A 24,522-nucleotide genomic window follows, 5' to 3' on the forward strand; every position below is an offset into this window, starting at 1 on the left:
CTTTGAGGACAGAGAAGGAGAAAAAAAAATGGAAATAATAAAAAATAAAAAAGACACAAAGAGCTAAAAACTTGTCAACATCTAGGTATGCCTGAAACTCTCTTATTTTTCGCATCTTTGTCCTTAAAAGACAATATATATCATCACTGCAATTATGCAGGAGGCATAACTGAAATACTAAGTAGTTTGTGAAAACAACATAAATCTGTCAGAGTTGGGCAAATTTTGGAACATCTATAATTAGAGAGAATTTTTAATCCAGTTTTCAAAAATGTCAGAAGAAGTCTGCCTGTAACTCTTCGTATTTCAAGACTTCCCTTTGCCTCCCACTCTTGGGAACTTAAGTGATACCAAGAGATATGAACTTCAGACATTCAGAAGTGATGACGAAGTTCTTTAAAGAGTCAATATAGATCATAGTAAAAGCTTAGCTTACAACAGATGAATTAACTTTCTGGATTTACAGCTCCTAGCTCTGAAATGAGACTTTTGGCTGTGGCATGAACAAACATTAATGAAGATAACATCCATCTGACAAAGGCGAATATAATTTTATTACACAAGTCCAGTTTTTTGACAATTAATTTAATTCAGTAACGATGAGGCACACCTGACACAACAATAAAGGGTTATACACTCCCAACAAAAACACAGTGGGAAGCCTTAAATATGGGACGACTTTGGAAACAGAAAAGCAACAGAATTACAAGACAAACAAAATGAAAATCAAAAGGGCAACCTGAAGATCTACACAAGTAACAAAGGGAAAGATAATCTTTATACCTAAATAAAACTATGACTAACATTCCAAGAGAAACTTGGAGGAAAACATACATCAAGAATTCACATAACTGCATCTGTAGTTCAAGGTGTGGTGTGATAGGAAGGGATGGGAAAACAAACAAAAAAAGCAGTGCCTTGTGTAGGGTCACCTCCAGCACCTGCGTACAGGGCACGAGGTGCCTACAAGGAACCCCCGTGGAAAAATCCCCCAAATCTTTCTCTCTAGGAACTCAAAATGATGTGGTGCCACTCTGAAGTGCCTGTATATTACAGCATGGACCGTGGGGAATGAACATGATGAGCTAAGTGATCTCTGCGCAGCAGGAATCATGGAGGCATAGCGGGATGGTTCCCATGACAGGAGTGTTGGAATAGATTGACACAGGCTCTTGAGGCAAGATAGCTCAGGAAGACAAGGAGAGTGAGTTGCCTGCCTTCCACATGAGAGAGCAGCTGGAGTACAGGGAGCTGTGCCTAGGGATGGATGAAGAGCTGACAAGACAGCTTATGGGTTAAGACGAGCAAGGCTCCAGGAAAAGCCAAAAAGCTTGGCTTCAGAGTTGTAATTTTCTGTATGAAAACTTCACTAGAGTATCACAACATTTGATTTCAGAAAATTTTAAAATTAAAATTAAAGTTCTCTCCTTAAACTCAGTATTTCACACAATGCTAGGCATGTCTAATACCACTGCTCATTATGAAAATTATTTCCTTGTACAATACTTCTTACAAGAAAACCAACAGTGACACAACTTTTACCCAGTGACATTGACTTAGTTTTTATGTAAACTGCATAAACATCCAACTAAACTAGGATGGCTCTCATTGTTCTGTCTCAGGAAGACTCAGAAATTTTGAGTGACCGGCCTTATCATCACTCCCCACATAAAGAGATGCAAATGCAGTGCTCTTAATTAACATGGGTTTCACAAGACCAAAATCACAAAGATATACAGAAAGAAGATTAAATCTTGGCTTTTAATCTCTAAAGGTCTTTTTTCCCTTTATGTCTTTTAAGAGGCTTACATGAATGGAGTTTTTTTAAGAAATAAAATCACTCCCTCCCTCCTCCGCTCAGCTTATTTCTAAGAAGAGGATAAGATTTTTTTTTCAAATGTTATTTAACAAATTAATGACTGCAGGTAACAATTAGTTTTCTAATGGGAGGAAAAAAACATTATTTGTATATACTTCCAGATTTCAAATTCACAGAATAAACCTCTAATGCAAGAATCAGTTCAATTAAGTTATCTGTTTAATGTTATGATAAACAAATAACATAGTATAAACATGAAAACTGAAGTGCAGTCTTTTGAACTGCTGTCAGATGTTTGAGCTAATAAGGACCACTAATAAATTATCTCGGAACTATGAGTGCTAATCTGCGAAGACTGAGGACAGAACATCCTGGGGCTGCATGTCCATGTTGAGTGGCAACAATACACCCACGCTGGTCTCCCACACTCCAAAAGAAGTCATCAAGATCTCTTGGCATTCCACAAACTTTCTTGCTCTAGAAGCTTTATTTTACACATGAATAAACAACCCTCATCCTTGAAAGCACTGGTAGTGTCTATGACTTCAAATACTTACAATAGCCAGTTAATTTGAAATCCATCCAGCCTGCTGACACCTGAGAGTAAGACAGACCAGTCTGGAAAGTGTTACTTGTTTTGCCTTAACAATGGGAGAGCTCTAATAAAAAATAAACTAGAAAAACACCCCCTAGAAGTTTCCTTGATCTCAGCAATAGCTGAAGGCAACACATGCCACCAGGAAATGCAGATTTTACAGGCATCTAGGGATGAATGCACTAGCCATCTAGTAAAAGTAATTTCTGGCCAGTCAGCTAATAAAAAGAATAGTAGCACAATAATTTGATCTAATGAACACTATTTCAACAGCTCCTTGGTAATCACAGATATAGCTTATGGGGTCATGCAACTTTAGTATATACCAGAGAAGTAACATCAATTCTGAAGATGCAACACTGTATAATGTGCTAGGAATACTGTTAGCATTTCTGGTCTTCTCTGTATCACAATGTTGTCAAAGAACACAAGCCAACCTTGGGAAACCTGGTACATTTTTTTTAATAGTGCTCTAGCAGCAAATAAAATTATGAAATTAAATACTTAGAATCAGTACCTTTTTCTTTACTCTTTACTTCAGATCCATTCTATCACACAGTAATATGGTAACATAGCTTCTACATTCAACCAGTAATTAATCAGTAACAAGAATATGATAAGCAACTGTAATACATGCATTGAAATTCAAACTGTAAGGAAATACCACACTTGATACCTATCTGTTCTACAGTTTCCATTTTGTGTTCTTAACCCATTATTTATGAAATATTTTTAGAAGCTTTGTGATTTCTTTTTAGCCAAACAATGGCTTTATTGATTGGCATAAATTTTGTTTTGATGTGCTTTGTTGCAGCAGCAACATTAACATGCCACAATTTATACACGTTGTTACTGAACAGCCCTGGTGTGTCAGCATAGCATTGTAGGCTCCAAGTTGTACACAACTTGTCAGTGTTATTTTGGACCACTATTCTAAGAATTTTACACCAAATTTTTCTCAGTATCACACGTCCAAAAGATTTCAGAGGCTATCTATTTCACTATGGAAAATCAATTCAGTAAGTTTTATCTTACTGTTTGCTCCAATGACACCAACATGCCCAAATGCCCCAATCTGGCAAACGAACATGCTGTGCATTCATAGTACATACTTTTGGGGTTTTAGAAAGCTTTTCAACCCAGAAGAGACTATGGAAATCAATCTATCCATAGTCCCAGTCATCAGAGAGGCACTGGACTAGTTCTTGCTAACTTTACTCCCTCTCCACTTGTTTTCTCTACCCATACATGAAAGAAAAAAAAAGGCAAAAAAACCTTATCAATCAAGTAACAACCAACCAAACTGCCTGACACCTGAGGTCTCCATCCCCAAGAACAACCACGCAGGCTGCACTTGTGATTCCATGGTAGCAACAATACATGACTAAATGGAGTAAGGGATAGAACAAGCAAGATAAATCAGTCAGTTCTGACTGAGATGGCATGCAGCCACTGGTGGCCACAACAGGGCAGTGCAATTCAGTCTAAGGACTAAGTGGCAGACAAGGCTCACTGGTGCACACTGTGCAACACAGCACATCTCACAGCTTCCCTGATGCCCAAGCAGAAGTGCTACGGTGGGTTAACCAGAAGAACTCCTGAGCCAGCACCTCAGACACTTTCATCTTCCTCTAGATCTGCACAGCACAAAAACTTCCATATTGAAGCTTCTGCACTCTTCAGAAAGCAGTTCCCTCTTCTGCATTATAAAACTATCAAAAATAACCACCAGCTTCCTTCCCACTGTCCTAACACAAACAAAGGCTGTAACTAACCAATATCATATTCAGTGCTAGGCCCTTATTCTTATTACTCTTTCCACAGGTCCTGTTAGTGTTTTCACCAAAAACTGAAAATAATGCGTAACCCTGCTTTAGTGCTACAAACCAACATGCTGATTCAAAGTGACTGTCCTGTTAGCTGGTAGAAAGTGTAACCCATAAATTCAAGTTTATCCACATACACTGTGACTGCAGAAAAAAAAAAAAACATAAAAAACAGAAAATCACTTTCCACTCTTTATAACTTTGCCAGACTTTACCCTTTTCAGATAATAACATCTACTGTGTGCGTTTAGCCCAGAATCTAGTATCACTTTTAACAACTCCATCAGAAAACTGGGAAATGGTTATTTTCCCAAACTCGAGAATCACTTCTGTCTCTTCTACTAGCAGCAATTGACTCTCTCACTAGAGACGGTTTTGCTATTCCAAAGCAAAACAAAAAAAAAGTCACTAAATTTCGAGACCACTTGTAAAACAGAAATTTCTAAGTCCTTTCTTTATGTGCCTTGCATTCTTTTAATGTTGACCAGCTTGTAGAGCTAGAGGTACACAAATTTACAGCTAATTCAGCATGCACCCAGGGGAAAAGACAAAGTAGTATGTCCTAAGGAGCAGTTGTCCTATTTAGCTCCAGAAATGCAGGGCCACGGACTGTTATGGAGAAATGGTTTACCAAAGTAACAGGGTCTGTGGAGAAGAGCATTTTACAGAAGTGGCCCAGGACTGGTTCTTTTAACTCATTTCTTACAAGGGCTGGGGTCCAAAGATTTTGGGGTTTTGACTAATAAAATGTTCCTGAGCATATTTCCAACATTTGATTATGCCCTCCCAACTTTTCTGGTAGGCACTGTTCCTTCTGTTGTTTTCAGTAATTCTTGAAATCCTGAAAAACCAAACCAGTTTGTATATTAACAAAAGCAATATTTCCTAATGGAACATAATTTGGATAAGGACTAGTTACCAAGCTAATGCCTGCAGTAATGAAGCATTACAATTTTAAGACTTCCCTAACTTCACAAACCAATTTGACAACTTGAGGGCTCAGAAACCCTATAAAAACACTATGGCAAAAAAAAAAAATCTCAAACAGCTCAGGTGACCTGCAGTCAATATGCAATCTCGCGATTAGCACACAAAACAATCCCTGAAGTTTGGACACATCATTCCTCAAAAATCTTTAAACATCGCAGTATACAAATAAATTCTTTTCTTTTTTGGGGTAAGCTTGACAAGGTCAAATGCATTACACTGTAAAGAACTGATGCTGATTCCACTGCAGCAACCAGAGAAGGTCAGGAGATGCAAGTAGCCTGAAGCTACAAAGTGAATGAGGCAGAGCTGCAAACCACTTACCACAATCAATAGCTCATTTCAGCAAATTCTCTTTCCAAATGCATTGAATAAATAACAGAAGAATTGAACAGGATTAGCATTTACATAAAAAGAAGGGCTATCCTTTTTTTCGTTTTTGTTTTTTTTTTTTTTAAAAGAGTACCACCAAGTACACCTGACCACAATTAGCTTGTCTTACTTAAGATACTAAATGAGCTTTTATATTGTAACTGAGCTGCTCAAAATAAAATCACCCTGTTTCAATGTAAGAGTTTTAGCAGGCTTGAAGAAGGCACCAATAAATATACAAAATTAACTCAGTCATACCTTTCGCCACAGCTTCTTTATACTTTTCTTTGGCAGAATTTACTTCTTTTATTAGTTGTCTATAGCTAGATTTTAGTTTCTCTAGTTCTGTCTTTGTGACCTTAAAGAAAACAGAAATATAACAAGTATTAAAAATACTTAATCACAACATATAAAAAACCCTCATAGCATTCATTTAAGAGAATTAAGATTTATTTTCCAAAATAAGGATGTTAACGCTTCCCAATGGCCTGAGATAATATTAATAGGATATTACGTGGTGTAACAAAATCAAATTCAACAAATACATGGAATGAAATATGAGGCCTGGAAACATGGATCTCCATCCACATCAGTCTAATGGAAAATATGTTTAGGAAATCCAGCTAATCATAAACACTTCCATCGCAATGACAAGATAAAAAAAAAAAAACACCAAAAGATGCTTAATAAATAATACTAGAAGAATAATTTCTATGCATGGGAAGGAAAACCTTTAGCATCTTTAAAAAAAAAAGACAGAATTTTTAGGCATTACAGTTCCTACAAATGGCTTAGAAACTGCAACTGCAGGTGAACCAATTTAGCTGTTGTAACACTTAAACCCTAAATAGGAAAAAAAAGGGGGGAGGGGAAATAAACAAACAAATAAAAACCCCAAAACAAACTGCACAGAAGAATCTTTTTGCAGTAGAAGCAGGCCCACAGAACATGACATTTTTGATCAAAAAAATAAAGTTGTCTCTTCTATCCCCTACTTACATTCACTGTTCACAAATAATCACAAATTGTAAACTTGCAAACAAAAGCTAGTAACAAACTAACCACTACAATACCAAAAGGGTGGCACACATAGTAATTAAAAGTAAAAATTCTGACAAAAATATACTCAACATGGGAAAAAAGGAACTTAAGTGTAATGGAAGTGCTCTCCACAATTAACACGCAGAAAAGGAAGTCCTTTCTACAGAAAATCTATTTCCCTCACAGCTGGCATGAAGAGACCTGGAGTTCACAATTCTCCATTTTTTCATGAGGTAATGCCCAGATACCACTGCTTTTACCCTTAACAGAATTCTTCGAAGACCCAGCAAGTTGCTATCTACAGCTTCTATTTCTGCATCAACTGTGCAAAGACATAACTTAGAGGCATTAACTTCACTCCACATAGATCCTATATTCTCATCTGATATTTCTACACACTGTAAGTTACACTCACAATTGTTGCTATTACAGACAAGAAAAATTAACTATGACAAGCTTAAAACTTATTATAAAAATTCTATGAGAAACTGAGAAAAACACGAAGTTAGGAAGTAATGAACACAATTAAGACATAAATAACAATGAACTGTTTCTCTTACAAAAAACTGGAAAATAAAAGGCAGACCTTTGTAGCAATTACAAAATGTATTTTACTGATTCTTATACTATGTTCTTCCGACAGACAAAACCAAAACCAAGAGCACCTCCATCCCCAAAAGATATTTAAGTCAAGAATTATCTTAAGTCAAGGTTGTACATGGATTGTATGCACAGTTACATATAAAATAAGGAAGAAGTTCTTTACTGTGAGGGTGGTGAGGCACTGGAACAGGTTGCCCAAGGCAGTTGTGAATGCCCCATCCCTAGCAGTGTTCAAGGCCAGGCTGGATGGAGTCTTGGGTGATATGGTTTAGGGTGTGATGTCTCTGCACACGGCAGGGGGATTGGAACTTGATGATCTTAAGGTCCTTTCCAACCCTAACTATTCTATGATTCTATGATCTTAAACCCAGTTTTTATAGCAAAAAATTCTTGCCCACCTAACTAGCACAGTACTCTACTTTTTTCCTCAAGTTTCATGGGAAAAAAAGAATCCAGTATCTGAATGGGAATTTGAATAAATCTACAAGATATGAATTCTACTGCATTTAGGTAAAAGCCATGGTGTTTCACTGTCATTAAGAGTTTTAATAAAAGATTCCTCAGTGAAGAGGTGCTTAAAAAAAAGAAAGGATGATACATATGCATTTCACCTAAAGGAAAACACATTTTTTTGCCATTGTATCCTATAAACTGCACAGACACTGACCTTCACAAGGGTTGGATAATGTCCTGGGAAGTAATAAGTATGCTGCTTCTGTGTGTAACAAAAGCAGAAGTAATCCAGAGACTATGAGAAGTATTTTGAATTTCTGAGAACCATTCTTTAAGTGTTCCAGTGACACAAAACCTTTGAACAAACAATGTCAGCTAACAATGCAAGAGCATATCATATCTAACCAGAATGCTATTCAAATGCTTCTTAGGAAAATCAGGAAAGGGAAAAAACACCCAAACAACAATGCAAGCTTATTCATCAGGATGCAAAATATTCGCATGGCCATGCAGCCCCTGATTAAAATCAATATGGTTTTTGAGTGCTCAATATATATTTTTTTTAAAGTCTTATTTTAAAAGACAGCTTTAGTAGAGTTTTTATGAGAGTTAATTTATTAACAGAAAATACATGTTTTGTGCAGTCTTTTTAAGAGTATATCTGTACTTCCAACAGTCTTGTTTCTTTCTTTCTGTTTCCATTTCCTAATTCTTTATATATTTAATCTCTATTATTTCTAATGTATGCTATCAGTTTTATCTCTTCTTCCATCCTGAGTGTTTTTAGACACGCCATTCCATAAGTGGCTGTGAGAGATTATCTGGCTTGGGAATTTTATCAGATAAGACAGTCAACTGACCATGCAACAAAAAAGATGTATTCCCTACTGTCAATACCTGGGAAAGATGCCAAGATCTTAGCACATCATGGAAGCAGTCCCTTTAGAGACAATACTTTTAACCTAGTATGTTTGCTCCTAGAGTTCTCATAACTGGATGAAGAATCTTTTACTCATCAGTCCATGACATTTGTACTGTACTACTTCGATGTTATATTACTCTAAACTTCAAATTCTCTGCTGGAAGAAAGAAGAAACAGTGCTTCCTCTTCTCTCCAGACCCTTCAGACTTTAAATCTGAAATTTTTGACATCTGCAGTTAAACTTACCCCAGAGCACCTGAATGAAACCGTGATTTCTGTCAGTTTTACTGACTAAGATACACTGCTTTCAACATAAGCAGGACAACCGACACATAACAGCAAAGGCCCTGAAGACCTCCATCTGCAGCCATAATGTTTAGTTTACACTTGATTTATATTTTGGAATAGACACTAGAATCTCACCCAAAATAGTCTGGACTATCAACAGCATTCATTCACAAATGTTTTCAGTGCCCCGGTCCTATGGATTTCTGGAGTGAAATGAGAACAGGAAGAGAGATAGAACAGAGAAGCATCCAACAGAATCATCCTTTACTGGAACAAGAGCATATCCAGTGCTATTTGTTCGTACAAATTCATATAAAAGAAATTTGTTCATCTCTGCCTTGTCAGCTAGCAGGGAAGAGAAAATGTAGAGGAAACAGCTAAAATTTAAACTAGATTCTACATATAACAAATCACAACCCTTTTCATAGGACAAGTATAACCACAAAAATAATCCACTCTCAATATATGACTTTTAAACACACGAAACTATAATAAATTTCTAAAGTACAATTAAATAACGTACCTTGTACATTTCTGCTTCAATTTGTTGATGAACACCTACAAAACTCTTCTTAACCTGCTGTTTATCTTTGATCATCATTGTAAGCCTATGCAAAGGCCCAGAATTAAGGTCTTCTGCATGTGTCTTCATTATTTTGCTCAGCTGTTCTGTTTGCTGTACCACAAGCAACCAAGACTATAAAAAAAAAGCATAAACAAAAAATACTCACTTATTCTGGCTTACAAATAATGAAACAATGAACATGAACTGTGGGAAAAGTTGCATCATTTAAAATTCAGTATAATCCAGAAAAAAACCCCACTAATTTTAAACTTTCCCAAATTCAGTTCCAAAATAAAAGTTCTTCCTGCTACAGAACAATCATGCCTTGGACTTACTCATAAAACTATAAAAAGCACCAGAGACAAAAATACAATACTGTAGGTTCACCCTTCAGCATTGACTTACTACTTCTAAACACTGATGAAAGTTTTACAGCCTTTTTTTGGAATACATCCCCAACACCCCTGACAACCATGTTCGCATGTCCTTTGTTCTGTTTCCCAGGCAGCTACTCTGTTCAAGCTGACCTCCCTTGTCTAAATACCTCCCAGTAATATGCATTTTGAGTGGTTACTGTTTAAGACCTGCTTCACATAACCAACAGCATCAGTCAGGCCTCCAGTACCAAAGCATTAAGTGCTAATAGCTTAAGAGTTACTCCTCTGTCCTAGTAATCTAGCATTTTTCTGTACCCTTATTTTAATAACTTCCTTGGCCACTCAGTCAATTTCAGGACAGCTTAATGTGCTGTGGGTGGCTCTGAATTTTGATTAAGAACTCTAAGGTGAATAGAGACACTTCCAAAGCACCACAGATATAAATACAAAATTAAAATTCAGCTCAAACAAAAGCATTTGATATCCTAAAGATCTCTGTCACAGTTTGTTGACAGAAACAGTACTGTACTGCTTAGAGAGAACTCCCTGACACTGAATACTGTGCTATATCTGAAATTCCAGAAAGGCTACATGCCATGCAATTACCAGGTTTTGAAAGCAGCTAGTATGTTAGTTTTACTAGCATTTATTTTACTTTTACAAAAGACAGAAATTCACCTTAGATCATCAAAATTTAGAAAAATAGTTTGTTTGGTAGCTTTGGGGGTTTCCTTACATCTCAGAAATAAACACACACACATATGATATTTCCATGTCTACATGACAATGCCGCATGCAAACTGGATTCTTAAGAAGGAAACAAAAGGTAGTTAACTCCTGTATATATTATACCATCTTTAACATTTCCGTCAGTTTGTAAACATCCCATTGACTTGTTACCTCAGACTATCTGAGCTATCTTTACATTGGAGCTATCTCAGACTGCTTTAAAGTCTGGTGGTGTAAAATACCATGGCCTAAAGCTCCCCAGCTATGGCTGAACACTTTTTCACCTCTCCATTGAAAAAAATTATCCAAATGAGATCAGAATCATAGAATAGTTTGGTAGGGTTGCCTCACCCTATACCATGATGCCCAAGGCTCTGTCCAGCCTGTCCATGAACACTTCCAGGGATGAAACATTCACAACTTCCTTGGGCAACCTGTTCCAGTTCCTCACTTCCCTCACAGTAAAGAACTTCCTCCTTGTATCTAAGCCATATTGCATAAACTAAAAATGTCATTAAACACCTCTCTGAGCAGAGTGGTTCTTGTGGTTATAGAAGGGTTTATAAGAGCATTTTCAGAGGTTAAAATGTAGTCAGAGCTCTCCGTCTTCTTTACGGCTGATTTATTACTGATGAGACAAGTACCATTTCCATCAACCCTCAAAATCACAGGAAAAGCATTTTCCAACAGGACAAGTACTCTAAAGAAATACTTAGCTTACAATCCACCAAATAAACACAAGTAAGTCAGAAACAGACCGGAAACTTCCCTTTCAATTTTTTAATAAATAAATAAATAAATAATCATTTGTACATTTTCCTGTTCTCTACATCCCTCTTTCCATACTGACAAAACATCAAGATTTACATAGATTAGCAAGATTTCTGTGTTTGCTGTGACTAATTTTAAAATAGGAAAAGCTAAAGTGAAAAGGTATACTTGAGGAAAAGCTTAAAAAATAGAGATTTATATGGGTCAGAAAAGCAGCCTGTTAGAGAACAGCAGAAAATGCAAAGTGTTTTCTTTCATAGAAAATAAACCACAGTCCAGCAGAACCAATAAAAAAAAGGTTTTTTTGGTTGAAGAGGATTTTTTAGACATGTACAGAAAAAAGTTTATACATGAACACAACAGAGCTGTTGGTAAGCACTTAAAAATACTGCTTTTATAGAATTAGCAGTTGATGTCACTACGTCATCCAGAAAGTTTGCTACCTCTGCACAGAATAAGCATAGGACCAATTTTCCCAAACATTCTTTCTCTCAAAGTGCTCACGCTTGCTGTATGCTTAAAAAGAAAACAAAAACCAAACAATGGCACAGACACACAAAGCAACAACAACAACAGAATAAACAAACAAAAAAAATTATAATCACAGAAACTAGAAAGGTTGGAAAAGACCTTTAAGATCATCAATTGCAACTATTACCCCAGGAAAAAATTAGCTATCTTTGTATTTGGTTTTAATGCCACATAATATGAAATATTCAGTATACATGTATTTTAAATCCTAGAAGATTCAAGATACTAGATTTACGTCTCAAAATAACTGGGTCATACTTTGACTCTGTAAAATGTGAGGAAGAGAGAAAAAGTATCATGAAATAGTAAATTAGCAGGAGGTGAGTGAGGTAAGCAGTATTTTGGACATTTTAACCGCCAAAACCAGTACAGCAATGTGTCACTACGCAACTGTAAAATACAAGGTGACAGTGAAATTTCAAGGCAAGCTCATACAAAAGATCTGTCAGTAGCATATGAATAAGTGGAGACCTCATAGCAGCCTTCCAGTATTTGAAGGGGGCCTACAGGGATGCTGGGGAGGGACATTAGGGACTGCAGTGATAGGACAAGGGGTAACAGGTTGAAACTTAAACAGCAGAGGTTTAGCTTGGATATAAGGAAGAAGTTCTTTACTGTGAGGGTGGTGAGGTACTGGAATGGGTTGCCCAGGGAGGTTGTGAATGCTCCATCCCTGGCAGTGTTTAGCGTGAGGTGTCCCTGCCCATGGGCAGGGGGGTTGGAACTAGATGATCTTAAGGTCCTTTCCAACCCTAACTATTCTAGGATTCTGTGATTTGCTGTTTGTCATGGGTTCAGCCGTAGCAGTCATTTTTCTCCTTCTTGTAGCTGGTGAAGTGCTGTGCTTTGACTTCTGGGCTGGGAACAGTTGCTTGCTAGTGAGCATGTTTTGAGGGTGTTTTTGTTCAGGGCCTTTTCTGAGCACGTGCTCTGCTGACACTGTTATATAAAGATGTAGAGATCGGGGATTCTGTCGATATCATTGAAAGAAAAATAGTATGTCTTTACGAGAAAAAAGAATAAAGAACAAAATAATCCTGACAGAACAGCTTGTTTTTCAATTTATGCCTATGTCCAAAACAAGATTTTAAAATATGAGACACATGTACTTCTCTTCAACCCAAAAAGAACATGGCTTAAGTCAAATCTCCAGGTTTTTTAAATTTATTTGCTCACAGGATGTGTCCATGTTACCGACATGAACCAAGGCAGACTGAGCTAGCTATATGAAGGTTAAAGATTGCTTGTACTTTATAATGCTAAATACTCTGATTTGTCTTGCTCCTTTATTTCTCTTGCCCTAATCCACCCTGTTTCATTGGCTAAAAAAACCTGCAAGACAGTTTAGTAGCACATAAGAGCAATACTAGTGGGGCAACAATAGCAAGTATTATTAGTCACATCAACAATAATTCTATACAAAGCTTCAAGATCCGAGAGTAGAAAACTTGAAGCCAACCCTGACTTCTGCCTTAGTCTAACAACGCTTTCATGTTTATTTACCAAAATCATCACAACCTATATAGCAAGATCTGTAATAAACCATGTAGAAAAAACATAACTGGGTGAAAAGCATTTCAAATACACCACCAAAACACACAGATTAAAAAAACAAACAAACAAAAAAAAAAACCCAACCATCAAGGCATCAATTTACATGACAAGAATTATCATGGCAGAGTGAAGCAGCGGCAGGTTTTGCTCTAAATAAACATTGTGCAGTGCTACTTTTGGGGCAGCTGAAGCAGGATAGCTGTAACAGTGCAGCTTTCAAGTCACACACCCCATCACTTTAATCCAGCATAAATCTAGGCTGCTGCACAAGGAGCAGTCACATTGCTAATGCTGTGCCATAGTTAGTGTTCAAGCAGCCACACCATAAACCCACTACATAAAAACTGCTTTGCCTAAAACTTAACATCACCCAAAAAAGGGTGCTTTCCTGAAGAGGTGAGATCAGATTCATGCCAGACTGAAGAGACTGTGGAACCATTGCTGTATCAGAAGGGCCGGGAATTAAGTAAACCATTAAAACAGAGTAGTTTTCCCTACTCAGGACTGAATTCCAATACAGGAGTGAAGCATACAAACAGGTGAAATATGCAAGTTTACTTCACCATTACCTTTACTGAACTTGCTCTAAATCTGCAAATTAATAATTTGAAGGAAGGACAGCATTACCTTTATAAAAAGTAAACACATTCATTTTAAATTGGGTAAAAAATAACTTCACAATTATGAGAAACATCCTGAATTAATGTTTTGTTTTTACAACACATGCTGCAGTGTGAACAACAGCTGGATTGCTAGTCTTCGCCTGGTTTCCTGATATTTTTCTATTTCTGTCACAAATTCTATATAATATAAATAACAGTTCCTATTTAACTGCCTTAAAAGAAAAGCTTACTTTAGCATGCTGTATTTTCAAAACACTAAACAAAGTAACAGGCTCAACCCAGGAATTAAAACACTGAATTTCAGAATTCATGATTGATTCTACTTCAATCATTATTTCAAAGCAAAACTGGAGCTCAAGTTCCACATATTCCACTGAGGAACTGAAAGGAATGCATTTTAACTACTTTAGCAAGATTAACTCCCAAGAAGCTGAGCAAACAGAAATCCAACTCAAACTAAAACAAGCAAAAATAAATCTAACAAGCACCGTTATTTCCAAAGATATTCCAAATTCAAAATAGTCTTACCTTGGACACATTGCTGATAAAATCCAATTGACAAGTGCTCTCTTTATCTACTTGATTACAAAGATTCTGTAAAGTGGAGGCATATTCTTTGTCACTTTTTACTCGCATAACCATAAATTTCTTCACCGTTTCCAGCAGTCGCAGCTCCCAATCTTGCAGTTTTAATAAAGCATCATGAGAATACTTCAGGTCACCTCCAAACCCCATTTTTTTAAGGCACTATATACCACACAAGGGAAAATACAGGCTCTTCACCACATCTGAAATCAAAATAAGATTCATGAGACACTATCAAACAAAAAAAAAGACACTTCCAGTGTGACAAACTATTAATGTCTAAACCCTGAAATAACTTAACTGCAAGATTAACCACATACATATACTTCTTCAAAAAAAAACTGTGAGTCAGAGTGTTTCAAATACCTATCTATGACTGGAAGAGATCTCAGGCTGTTCTCCAGCTTCCTTCTGCAAAATGTAGCTCTCGTAACTTGAAGTGAAACTATGGGTGAACACATAAAAACACCTCAGACAGATATTAAAGACCAATCCACTTACTTAATCCAGTAAGTATTTCCACACAAGGACTGCCAACTACACTACATATACTATCCCACTCCTGGTGACTCAGAACATTTGTTTCTGGTGTTTACTGTCCTCTGAGCACAGACAAGTCCAAATAACACATCAGCTCTAAAGCAGCGTATCTGTGGGAACTGGGCAACTAGTTAGAAGGTAGTTTGCTCCTAAACATTAGCAGGCCATTAAACTTGCATTTTCAACCTCCCAAAAATCAGAAAATATCCCAAACAAGGCTCCCCATGTAATTGTCCACTGCTCCCCCGTGACACCCATTAGAGAGGAGTCCTTCAGTTCACAGTTTCCCCTAAGGCAGTCCAGTCTTACTGTACTAAATGGAAACCATTTGATAAACAGATAAGAAATGCTGCCTTATGAAATGCTATGACACAACCACAGCTCAAAGTCATCTGTTTGAGCTAGCTCTAAAATACTTCCCTGTAATACTGATAAACATGCAGCCACATTATAGAAATTCTGAAGGCACACATGAGTAATTTCCACAGACTTCCATGAGTTTTGTAATGTGGGTTGAATCCTGTTATCTGATATACACCAAGAAACTGCCCTACACTAAGCAGCTTCATATTAAGTAAGATAAATTCACACTAAACTGCAATTACAGCTCTCAACTACAGTGCAGACACAGCCTGTGTACTGCTTAGTCATAAATTCTTGCACCCCAGCAAAGTCCTGGCTCTTTGGAATCCAGGAGTATTAATCTTTTCCATAGGCTTTAAATTACTACTTAAATTGGCAGAATGTATTTCAAATATTAACAGACGCATTTCCTAACAGCCCATGGGGTGAAGCATCATATTTTACACTGAGAACTGAGACAATTAACCTAATGACAACACTGTACCAGCTAATACTGGAACGCACAACGGTTTAAGAGCACACTTTTCGGTGTCTAGTATTTTTAGCCTATCAAGAAAAAAGCAAGACATTACTGGCTTCAGTTACCACAGAAAAATTCAAAAGATTTTCCAGATCAGAACCTAAAGTCTGATTCCCAGGACTCACTTCTCTCTCCCTGCAGTTCCCTGACTCCATTAGCTTTTCCCATGAGTTATGGAAATAACTCATCCACTACGTATTTATTCTCAGAACACAAACCATACTATGTTATTAAAGAAACAAAGATCTGATAAAATAGTAAGAACAGTACCATCCCATATGCATCTACACAAGAGAGACAAGTCAAGGTTGCATGAGTAACCTTAAATCTATCTTAAGGCTTCATACTCTCTTTAACTTGAAGCTGTACATTTTAGAATTTCTTGCTGATGGCTAGGAGCTCAGTCATAAAGAACAATAGCAAATAATTAAAAAGGGTGGACTGTGTCATTATAAGTTGTATTAATATTTTCCCAGTTTAAATTTAAGAACAGTCTTGCAAAACTACCAATATTTTAGTAAGACAAGCAAAACAAAACATCTTAAAGTACCTACTTACTAACATGATTGAAGCAGAATTTTTTGACACCTTTTAGACAAAAAATTTTGTGATCAAGTTGATTTTTCTCTTAGCACATTTTAGCATAATTACCTAAATATCCTTTAGCTATAAAAAAAGATAGCACCTTCCTTTCCTTACACTCCATATTCAGAAAAGATGGGAACTGAATGTCAGGATGATGTCTGGCCTTATGTTATGAGTAAAGTGCCGACTTGCTTGCTTTTACTCTAACCTTGTGCAATGAGTAAAGTTTGTTTGATTTCACTTTAACCTCTGTCTTACTGAGAGGTAGGCAGGCAAGGGCAAGAGGAAATACTCTCAGCATATGGTATTTCAGCCAGCTTCTGCCAACTCACTGTGGAGCCATACAATTTCAAAAATCAATAGAACAGAAGATCCAACAACATCTCACTCTCGCCTGTTTAGCCTCCCTTCACTAAGTAGATTTTTTTTTCTGATTGCACTATTAGATGCCTGGGTACCTAGATAAATTTGTACAAATACTGGACTGTGGTCCTAGTTTTAAATTACTCCATTCACCATGGCAGAAGCAGCACAGTAAAAATTAGTTTTTCAAAAGTAATAAAATTCTGATTCTGTAAGACTAATGAGCATAAATGAAGTCTCAGAGCTGATGATTCCCAGCTGGGTAAGCCAGCCTCTGTATGCCTTCATTGTAAATTAAGGAAATGTTTCAGCAAAACATTCAGCAGAACTCAAATGGTCCAATATTGTGGAGGTAAAGAAGTGGTGAACAAGTATCCAAGACCTCAGCCATTTAACTGTTGATTAGCTAAAACCCAATGCTTTACTTAAAATCACTTTTAATTTTTTAACATTTTTTAACAACTGAAAACAGTACAGATCAGACTCACTTATCTGAAGTCAAAACTGTAAGAATTACCAACAAATGGACATATTCTAAACAATCTTTATTTCCGTTACTCTTAAAAAGCACAAGGCCATTGCCAACAGCCAGTTGTCACAGAGAAAATATCTGGCACCAATACAGAAAGTTGTTTTTCCAATATCTCCCTGCTTTGCATGCACAGATGAGTTGACAGCTGCCCTATAGGGTGAGACCAGCAGAACAGAATATTTCTGTTTGAAGGGACCTACAACAATCATCTGGGCAAAATGATCCATTTAGATCAGCTCTCCATCTCTAACCATGGCACCAGGAGTTGCCCTTCAACAACAGCAAACAAGTTGGGCTGCTATTTCTGGCATGATCTTCTTTCTGCTTCCGCATGTTCACAGTTACAGGATTACAGAAGAAATATTAATAGTCCCATTTTTTGGCTTTACCATACATTACAATGCTCAGATTGTACAGGTACAACAAAGACATATTCTGATTCAGATTTTGCAACCACATATTAGTGGCAAAATGAAGTAGTGCAACAAAATCTGACACCAGAAAAGATTTACCAGAAAATATAGGGAGTGTCTACTCCAGTGTTGAAAAGATGAAAATATAGCATCAAACATATTCTAAGGTAAACAAAATCTTGCTCAAAAGATTGTTGGGAGAATATTTTACCTTAAAAGAAAAAAAAAAAGCCCCACATAAAAAAAACCAAAACAAACAAACAAAAACCACAGAGACGGCATCACATTTTAAAGTACCTGGATGGAAAACTAATGCCAACAAACATGATACGCTAAATTCATACAGAAAAAACCTTTAGGAGTTACTTGTTCTGACTCTGAAGAGATCTTTCCTACTTCTCTCCCAGATGCCCATGATGCTCATCTCTTTTTCCATGCATGAACAATACTTGCATAATTTGACAAGGCTATCAAGTCTGAATTCTAGCATGTTTTGTAAAAGTAATAATATCCCAGTGGCATTAAATAGGACGAATGATTTTCAGCTAGTTTTTTTATTTTGAAAAATATATATATGCTACTACAAAAATTGTGGATATGCAAATTAGCCAACCAATACTTGGTAAGCTTTAACGGTTAAATACGTATCAGAGCCAATTTAAAGAAAGTAAGAATTTCTTTCTTTTCAGAATCACTCTCAAAAATAACAAGCTAATCGCTGACAGGAAGTGAACACTCAATGTACATTTAACAACAGACTGTGAATGAGCAATCAGACCCTGAACAGCAGTAGATGTAAGCATAGTTACTGAATACAGCTTATAATTTGTCTTCACCATCACCACAGTGAGGCAGTCAGATTTCAAACAAAGTTAAGTTTTGTCAGCGTGACAGTAAGAAAATTCAATGAGTCACATAATTCTTCAGTACTGTAACACTTCTTTTAACAAATAAAGCCGATATTCTAGCCTTAGTAGTCTTCCTGAATTCCAGCAACAACTCTGAAGCAAGTAGTTTTCATAGCAAATCTACATTTAATTTAAAGACTGCAATCTGTTCATGACAGATCCTGTGTGTCTGACAATGGCCAAAATCATATGAACGGGGGGCACATACATGGCAATATATTTCCATGATGCTGTCCTACTCTCGTAACAATTGGTGCTTTCTGTTATATACTGCCATGAAATATACCCAAGACTCTGACTGCTATTGTCAAAATAATGATGGATCTACATGCATTAGTTTGAACTTGTAGTTTTACAATATGGATGGCAAGGTAAGCAACCGATAAAACACAGACCAGAAGCACACCTGACCCCCAGTTAAACTCAGAACAGGAAAGCAGAGAACACATCTGGCCCCTACAGAGGGAGCAACATGGAATGGGCAGGGTACACAGTAGACCATACTCACTCTTGATCTGCTGTCATCTCCCTTGATCATAAATCTATATGGACTCCAAATCACTTAGCATGGTTTATAGTTTGCCTCCTACAAACATTAATAATACTGCAAAACTGGAAAATAAGAGGACTTTGATTCAGGGGACAAACGCTCCAATGCAAGGCTTCTGCAGTGATTTAAAAGCAATTTTATAACAGATGACCAATTTGTAAAGACAATCCAACTCAGTTTCTGAATGTCAGGTTTATGGTAGTTATATTCCATTAAAACAGTGAAGTGAGTCATTCTTAGCCCTCCATCCACACCTTAAATGAAAACTGAACTATTAAAACAATTGACATTTATGTAAGTGTAGGACCTATTCCTGGAATGCTCAAGACCATGAAACACATAACATATGATTTAACTACTATTTGTTTATACTAACCACACATTCAGTATTTTAATGTGAAAAGTATGGAACATGAACTAGCAAAATTAATACATCTATGGAGCTACTGCCATCAATAAACACTCAAAGTTATTATCTAAAGCTAGCCTGATCATTTCAAAATTGATCTAAATATTACTCCACTCAAGGTAAAATACCCAGGTCATTGTCAGGAAGGCTTTTCTGCAAAACACAGCTCACATACCTTAAAAAAATGTCCTCAAGAAATGATCCTTAGTACACTTCTATGTCAGCAGCTACTTCTGAATTTCACTTTATGAAATATATTTTTATTTTCTGGGGACTCTGGGAAAGAAAAAGAGATCAAGCTTCTTTATTATTTCAGCATTTTAAAATAAATTGTGAAACTTTAGGTTATGTAAGTTGCTTTGCATTTTCAGACTATTACCATTAGACACATATATATAGGGTTTTTTAAGGTCATTCAAGAAAACCAAAAGAGGAGACTTCCTAAATGACTGCCACAGCAGGCTATGATTTCAGACACCCAGTTCTGAGGGAAGAAATTCTTTTGCCTCTACACACAGAATCATAGAATAGTTAGGCCTGGAAAGGACCTTAAGATCATCTAGTTCCAACCCCCTGCCCATGGGCAGGGACACCTCACACTAAACTGTATCACCCAAGGCTTCATCCAACCTGGCCTTGAACACTGCCAGGGATGGAGCATTCACAACCTCCCTGGGCAACCCATTCCAGTACCTCACCAGCCTAACAGGAAAGACTGTCTTCCTTAGATCAAGTCTAAACCCCCGCTGTTTAAGTTTCAACCCGTTAACCCCTGTCCTATCACTGCAGTCACTAATGAATAGTCCATCCCCAGCATCCCTGTAGGCCCCCTTCAAATACTGGAAGGCTGCTATGAGGTCTCCACACAGCCTTCTCTTCTCCAGGCTGAACAGCCCCAACTTTCTCAGCCTGTCTTCATATGGGAGGTGCTCGAGTCCCCTGATCATCCTCGTGGCCCTCCTCTGGACTTGTTCTAACAGTACCATGTCCTTTTTATGTTGAGGACAACAGAACTGCACACAATACTCCAAGTGAGGTCTCACAAGAGCAGAGTAGAGGGGCAGGATCACCTCCTTCGACCTGCGGGTCACGCTCCTCTTGATGCAGCCCAAGATACGGTTGGCTTTCTGGGCTGTGAGTCCACACTGCTGGCTCATGTTCATTTTCTCATTGACTAACACCCCCAAGTCCTTCTCCGCAGGACTACCATGAATTTCCTTTTTGCCCAACCTGTAGCTGTGCCTGGGATTGCTCCGACCCAGGTGGAGGAACTTGCGCTTGTCTTCATTAAACTTCATGAGGTTGGCAACAGCCCACCTCACAAGTATGTCAAGGTCCTTCTGAATGGCATTCCTTCCCTCTAGCCTATCAACAGAACCACACAGCTTGGTGTCATTGGCAAACTTGCTGAGGGCACACTCAATTCCATTGTCCATGTCACCGACAAAGATATTAAACAAGACCGGTCCCAACACCGATCCCTGAGGGACACCACTCGTTACTGGTCTCCAGCCGGACATTGAACCGTTGACCACAACTCTTTGAGTGCGACCATCCAGCCAGTTCTTTATCCACTGAGTGGTCCACCTATCAAATTGATGACACTACAATTTAGAGACAAGGATGTCATGTGGGACAGTCTCAAGCGCTTTGCACAAGTCCAGGTAGATGATGTCAACTGCTCCACCCCTGTCCATCACTTTTGTAGCCCTGTCATAGAAGGCCACCAAATTGGTCAGGCAGGATTTTCCCCTAGTAAAGCCATGCTAGCTGTCACCAAGCACCTTGTGGTTTTTCATGTGCTCTAGCATGCCTTCCAAGAGAATTTGCTCCCAGATTTTGCCAGGCACAGAGGTCAGACTGACTGCTCTGTAATTCCCCGCGTCATCCATTTTCCCCTTCTTGAAAATGGGGGTTATATTTCCCCTTTTCCAGTCATCAGGAACTTCACCTGTCTGCCATGATTTTTCAAATATGATGGCCAGTGGCTTTGCAACTTCATTCGCCAGCTCCTTCAGGACCCGCAGATGGATTTCGTCACAGCCCATGGACTTGTGTACATTCAGGTTCTTAAGATGGTCTCGAACCAGATCCTCTCCTACAGTGGGCCCAACGTCTAGGTTTTCACAGTCCCTGCATCCGCCTTCTAAGACTCGGGTGGTGTGGTCAGAGCCTTTGCCAGTGAAGACCGAGACAAAGAAGTCATTCAGAACCTCAGCTTTCTCCAAATCCTGTGTAGCCAGTTCTCCCGAAAGCTTCCGGAGGGGGCCTACATTGTCCCTAATCTGTTTTTTAGCTGCTACCTACCTGTAAAATCCCTTCCTGTTATCTTTAACATCCCTTGCCAAGTTTAGCTCCAATTGTCCTTAGCTTTCCTAACTTGGTTGCTAACTACCCCGACAACATCCCTGTCTTCATCCCGGGCCACCTGTCCTTGCTTCCAGCTTTTATAAGCCTCTTTTTTCTTGTGAATTTTTCTCAGCAGCTCCTTATCCACCCAAGGGGGTCTCCTGGCCCTCCTGCTGCACTTCCTTCTAGTCGGGATGCAACACTCCTGAGCTTGTAGCAGGTGATCCTTGAATGTTAAGCAAGAGTCTTGGGCCCCCTTACACTCAATGGCTATATTCCATGGAACCTTGCTAAACAGGTTCCTGAAGAGGCCAAACACGTGTAATCAAAGATTGGGGTTTTTTTAAGTTCTTGGAAAGTCTTATGGCAGAGTGTATTGTAGCCATAAAATTGAATAATTTCATTTATTTCTGAACTTCGCCCATGACAAAACAAAAAGGAAGCCAGTTAATTAGGAAAACGAAAGCATGAAAGGCCAGACTTTATCATATGAAAGACAAAACTTAGTAGCAGTATTTTCAGGGCACTGTAAGAAAACAAGTATCAACATAAGAAAGGGACTAATCAAGACACAGATATTTCTTATATGGCTCTAATTACTCCAAGATCTAGAGCAGTAAGAGGTCAGGTGACTGCAGCACTAAAATTTCAAGCTGTAACTCTGAACTGCAATCTAGGTGAAGCAAACTGAAACAGAAGGCTGAAACTTTGAGGTTTTATATTAAAACTATATGAAATAGAAAAAACAATAAGAAACAGTCTTTGCTATAGCTTACAAGTGTTATATATACTGTGTAAGCTACATTTAGACCAGTATTAAGTGTACACTCACACTCTTATACCAGAATGTCTCATCTAAAGATCTAAAGATGAGACATTCAGTATTAGTTTAGCAATGCCCTTTTAAGAAAGGACATATTGAGCAAAACTGAAAGACAGTGTGTAAGGATAAAGAAAACAGAATTATTTTCAAGATCACCACTATGTAAAACACAGCAGTAATCATGGACACATTTACAAAATCTTATGAAGGGATAGGTTTATTTTATACTGAAGCACACATTATTTAGTATTCCCTTCTGGTTACTTAGTGACATTCTAGAAACAAAGTGCTGCCTAATATAAATATGAAACTTCAGTGCTCCATGACCAAAAATAGAGAAGACTGTATGTGATGCTTACATGTAGTTACTGCAAAAAAAACCAGCAGCTACTCAAGCAGATACAAAAGGAGGTAAAAGAAATGCAGCAGGCTAGAAGCACTACAAAATCCACTACATTTTTAAAAACACATACAAAAATACTTGTTGCAAAGCCCAAGAGAAAGTCTTCACCAGCAAAAAATTACAAGAAAGAGTGAAAACATCATAGTAAATTTAGCTTCAGTCCTCCCATCACACATAAAAACCAGCTGGAAACAACAGTATATCACTGGACAGGAACACTAGTTTTAACCCCCTTCCTGGTTCAAACGGGACTCACAAAAAGTAAAACACATACTACCACCAGCACCTGGCCACATTTAGATTTCAAGCAGATGTTAAAGCTCCATCTTTTGCTCTCTGCACAAAGAGCCCTTTTTTTTTTTTAAGGAAAAACTATCACTTACTGTAGAATGGAGAATTGTTAGTCAATACAAAACTAAAATGCAAACCCAACTTTTCTTTAGAATTCAAATTGCTACTGACGTTTTATCTATATGCATATTTTCATCTGCATACAGGTCATTAGTAGAATTTAAAACCGGTAATATAAGTCCAATACTGATCTAACTGACAGGTATATAGTAGCTAGTACACGAAAGTATAATAAAGGCTTGCGAGTGAACTAGAGACATCTGTAAGAGAGCAATAAAATGCTACAGGACTCCCATTGCTGTTTCTGAGCTCAAACACAGTAGAATTTGATAGTTACAGACAGCTCGCTACCTCAATGAAAAAAAAAAAAAACACTAGATAATGAAGATATAAAAAGAAAGAAGATTATAAGATAGAGCAGAAAATATAGGATGATCTATTATTTTCTGAAATTACTGCTGAGACACTCAAAGACAATCCTACATCAGATCCCCTTAAGACTGGGAATATGTAAGGCATTCTCTCAAAATGAAGCATCAGAAGGGCATTTAAAAATATCAAATTAATAGTAAGAAATCACCAGAGGCAGATACTATTCAGCTGAGGTGTTAAAGCATCATAAAATATGAAATTGACAAACTATTAGTTCTGCAAAAACTTAAGACTTAAGGTGACCTATGTAAAGAGGAATGGAGAATGGAAAATATATCAATTTTTTTCACAGTTTGGAAAGGCAATTAGCAGAAGCACAACAAAGACAGTCTCACTTCAA

The 24,522-nt window shown here is 37.6% G+C and overlaps 1 protein-coding gene across 1 annotated transcript in view; it reads right to left on the bottom strand.

Annotated features, from left to right (window-relative positions):
- The window catches only part of FER (FER tyrosine kinase), a 153,454-nt gene extending 133,365 nt beyond the window's left edge, over positions 1 to 20,089 (bottom strand). The window contains 4 exon segments of the mRNA XM_034072609.1: positions 5,858 to 5,957; positions 9,430 to 9,603; positions 14,585 to 14,844; positions 20,000 to 20,089. Coding sequence (XP_033928500.1) covers positions 5,858 to 5,957; positions 9,430 to 9,603; positions 14,585 to 14,791 — 481 coding nt within the window. The 5' untranslated portion in view covers positions 14,792 to 14,844; positions 20,000 to 20,089.
- Between the last annotated feature and the right edge of the window lie 4,433 nt (positions 20,090 to 24,522).

The sequence above is a fragment of the Melopsittacus undulatus genome, chromosome Z (assembly GCF_012275295.1).
Source record: "Melopsittacus undulatus isolate bMelUnd1 chromosome Z, bMelUnd1.mat.Z, whole genome shotgun sequence".
Lineage (NCBI taxonomy): Eukaryota > Metazoa > Chordata > Aves > Psittaciformes > Psittaculidae > Melopsittacus > Melopsittacus undulatus.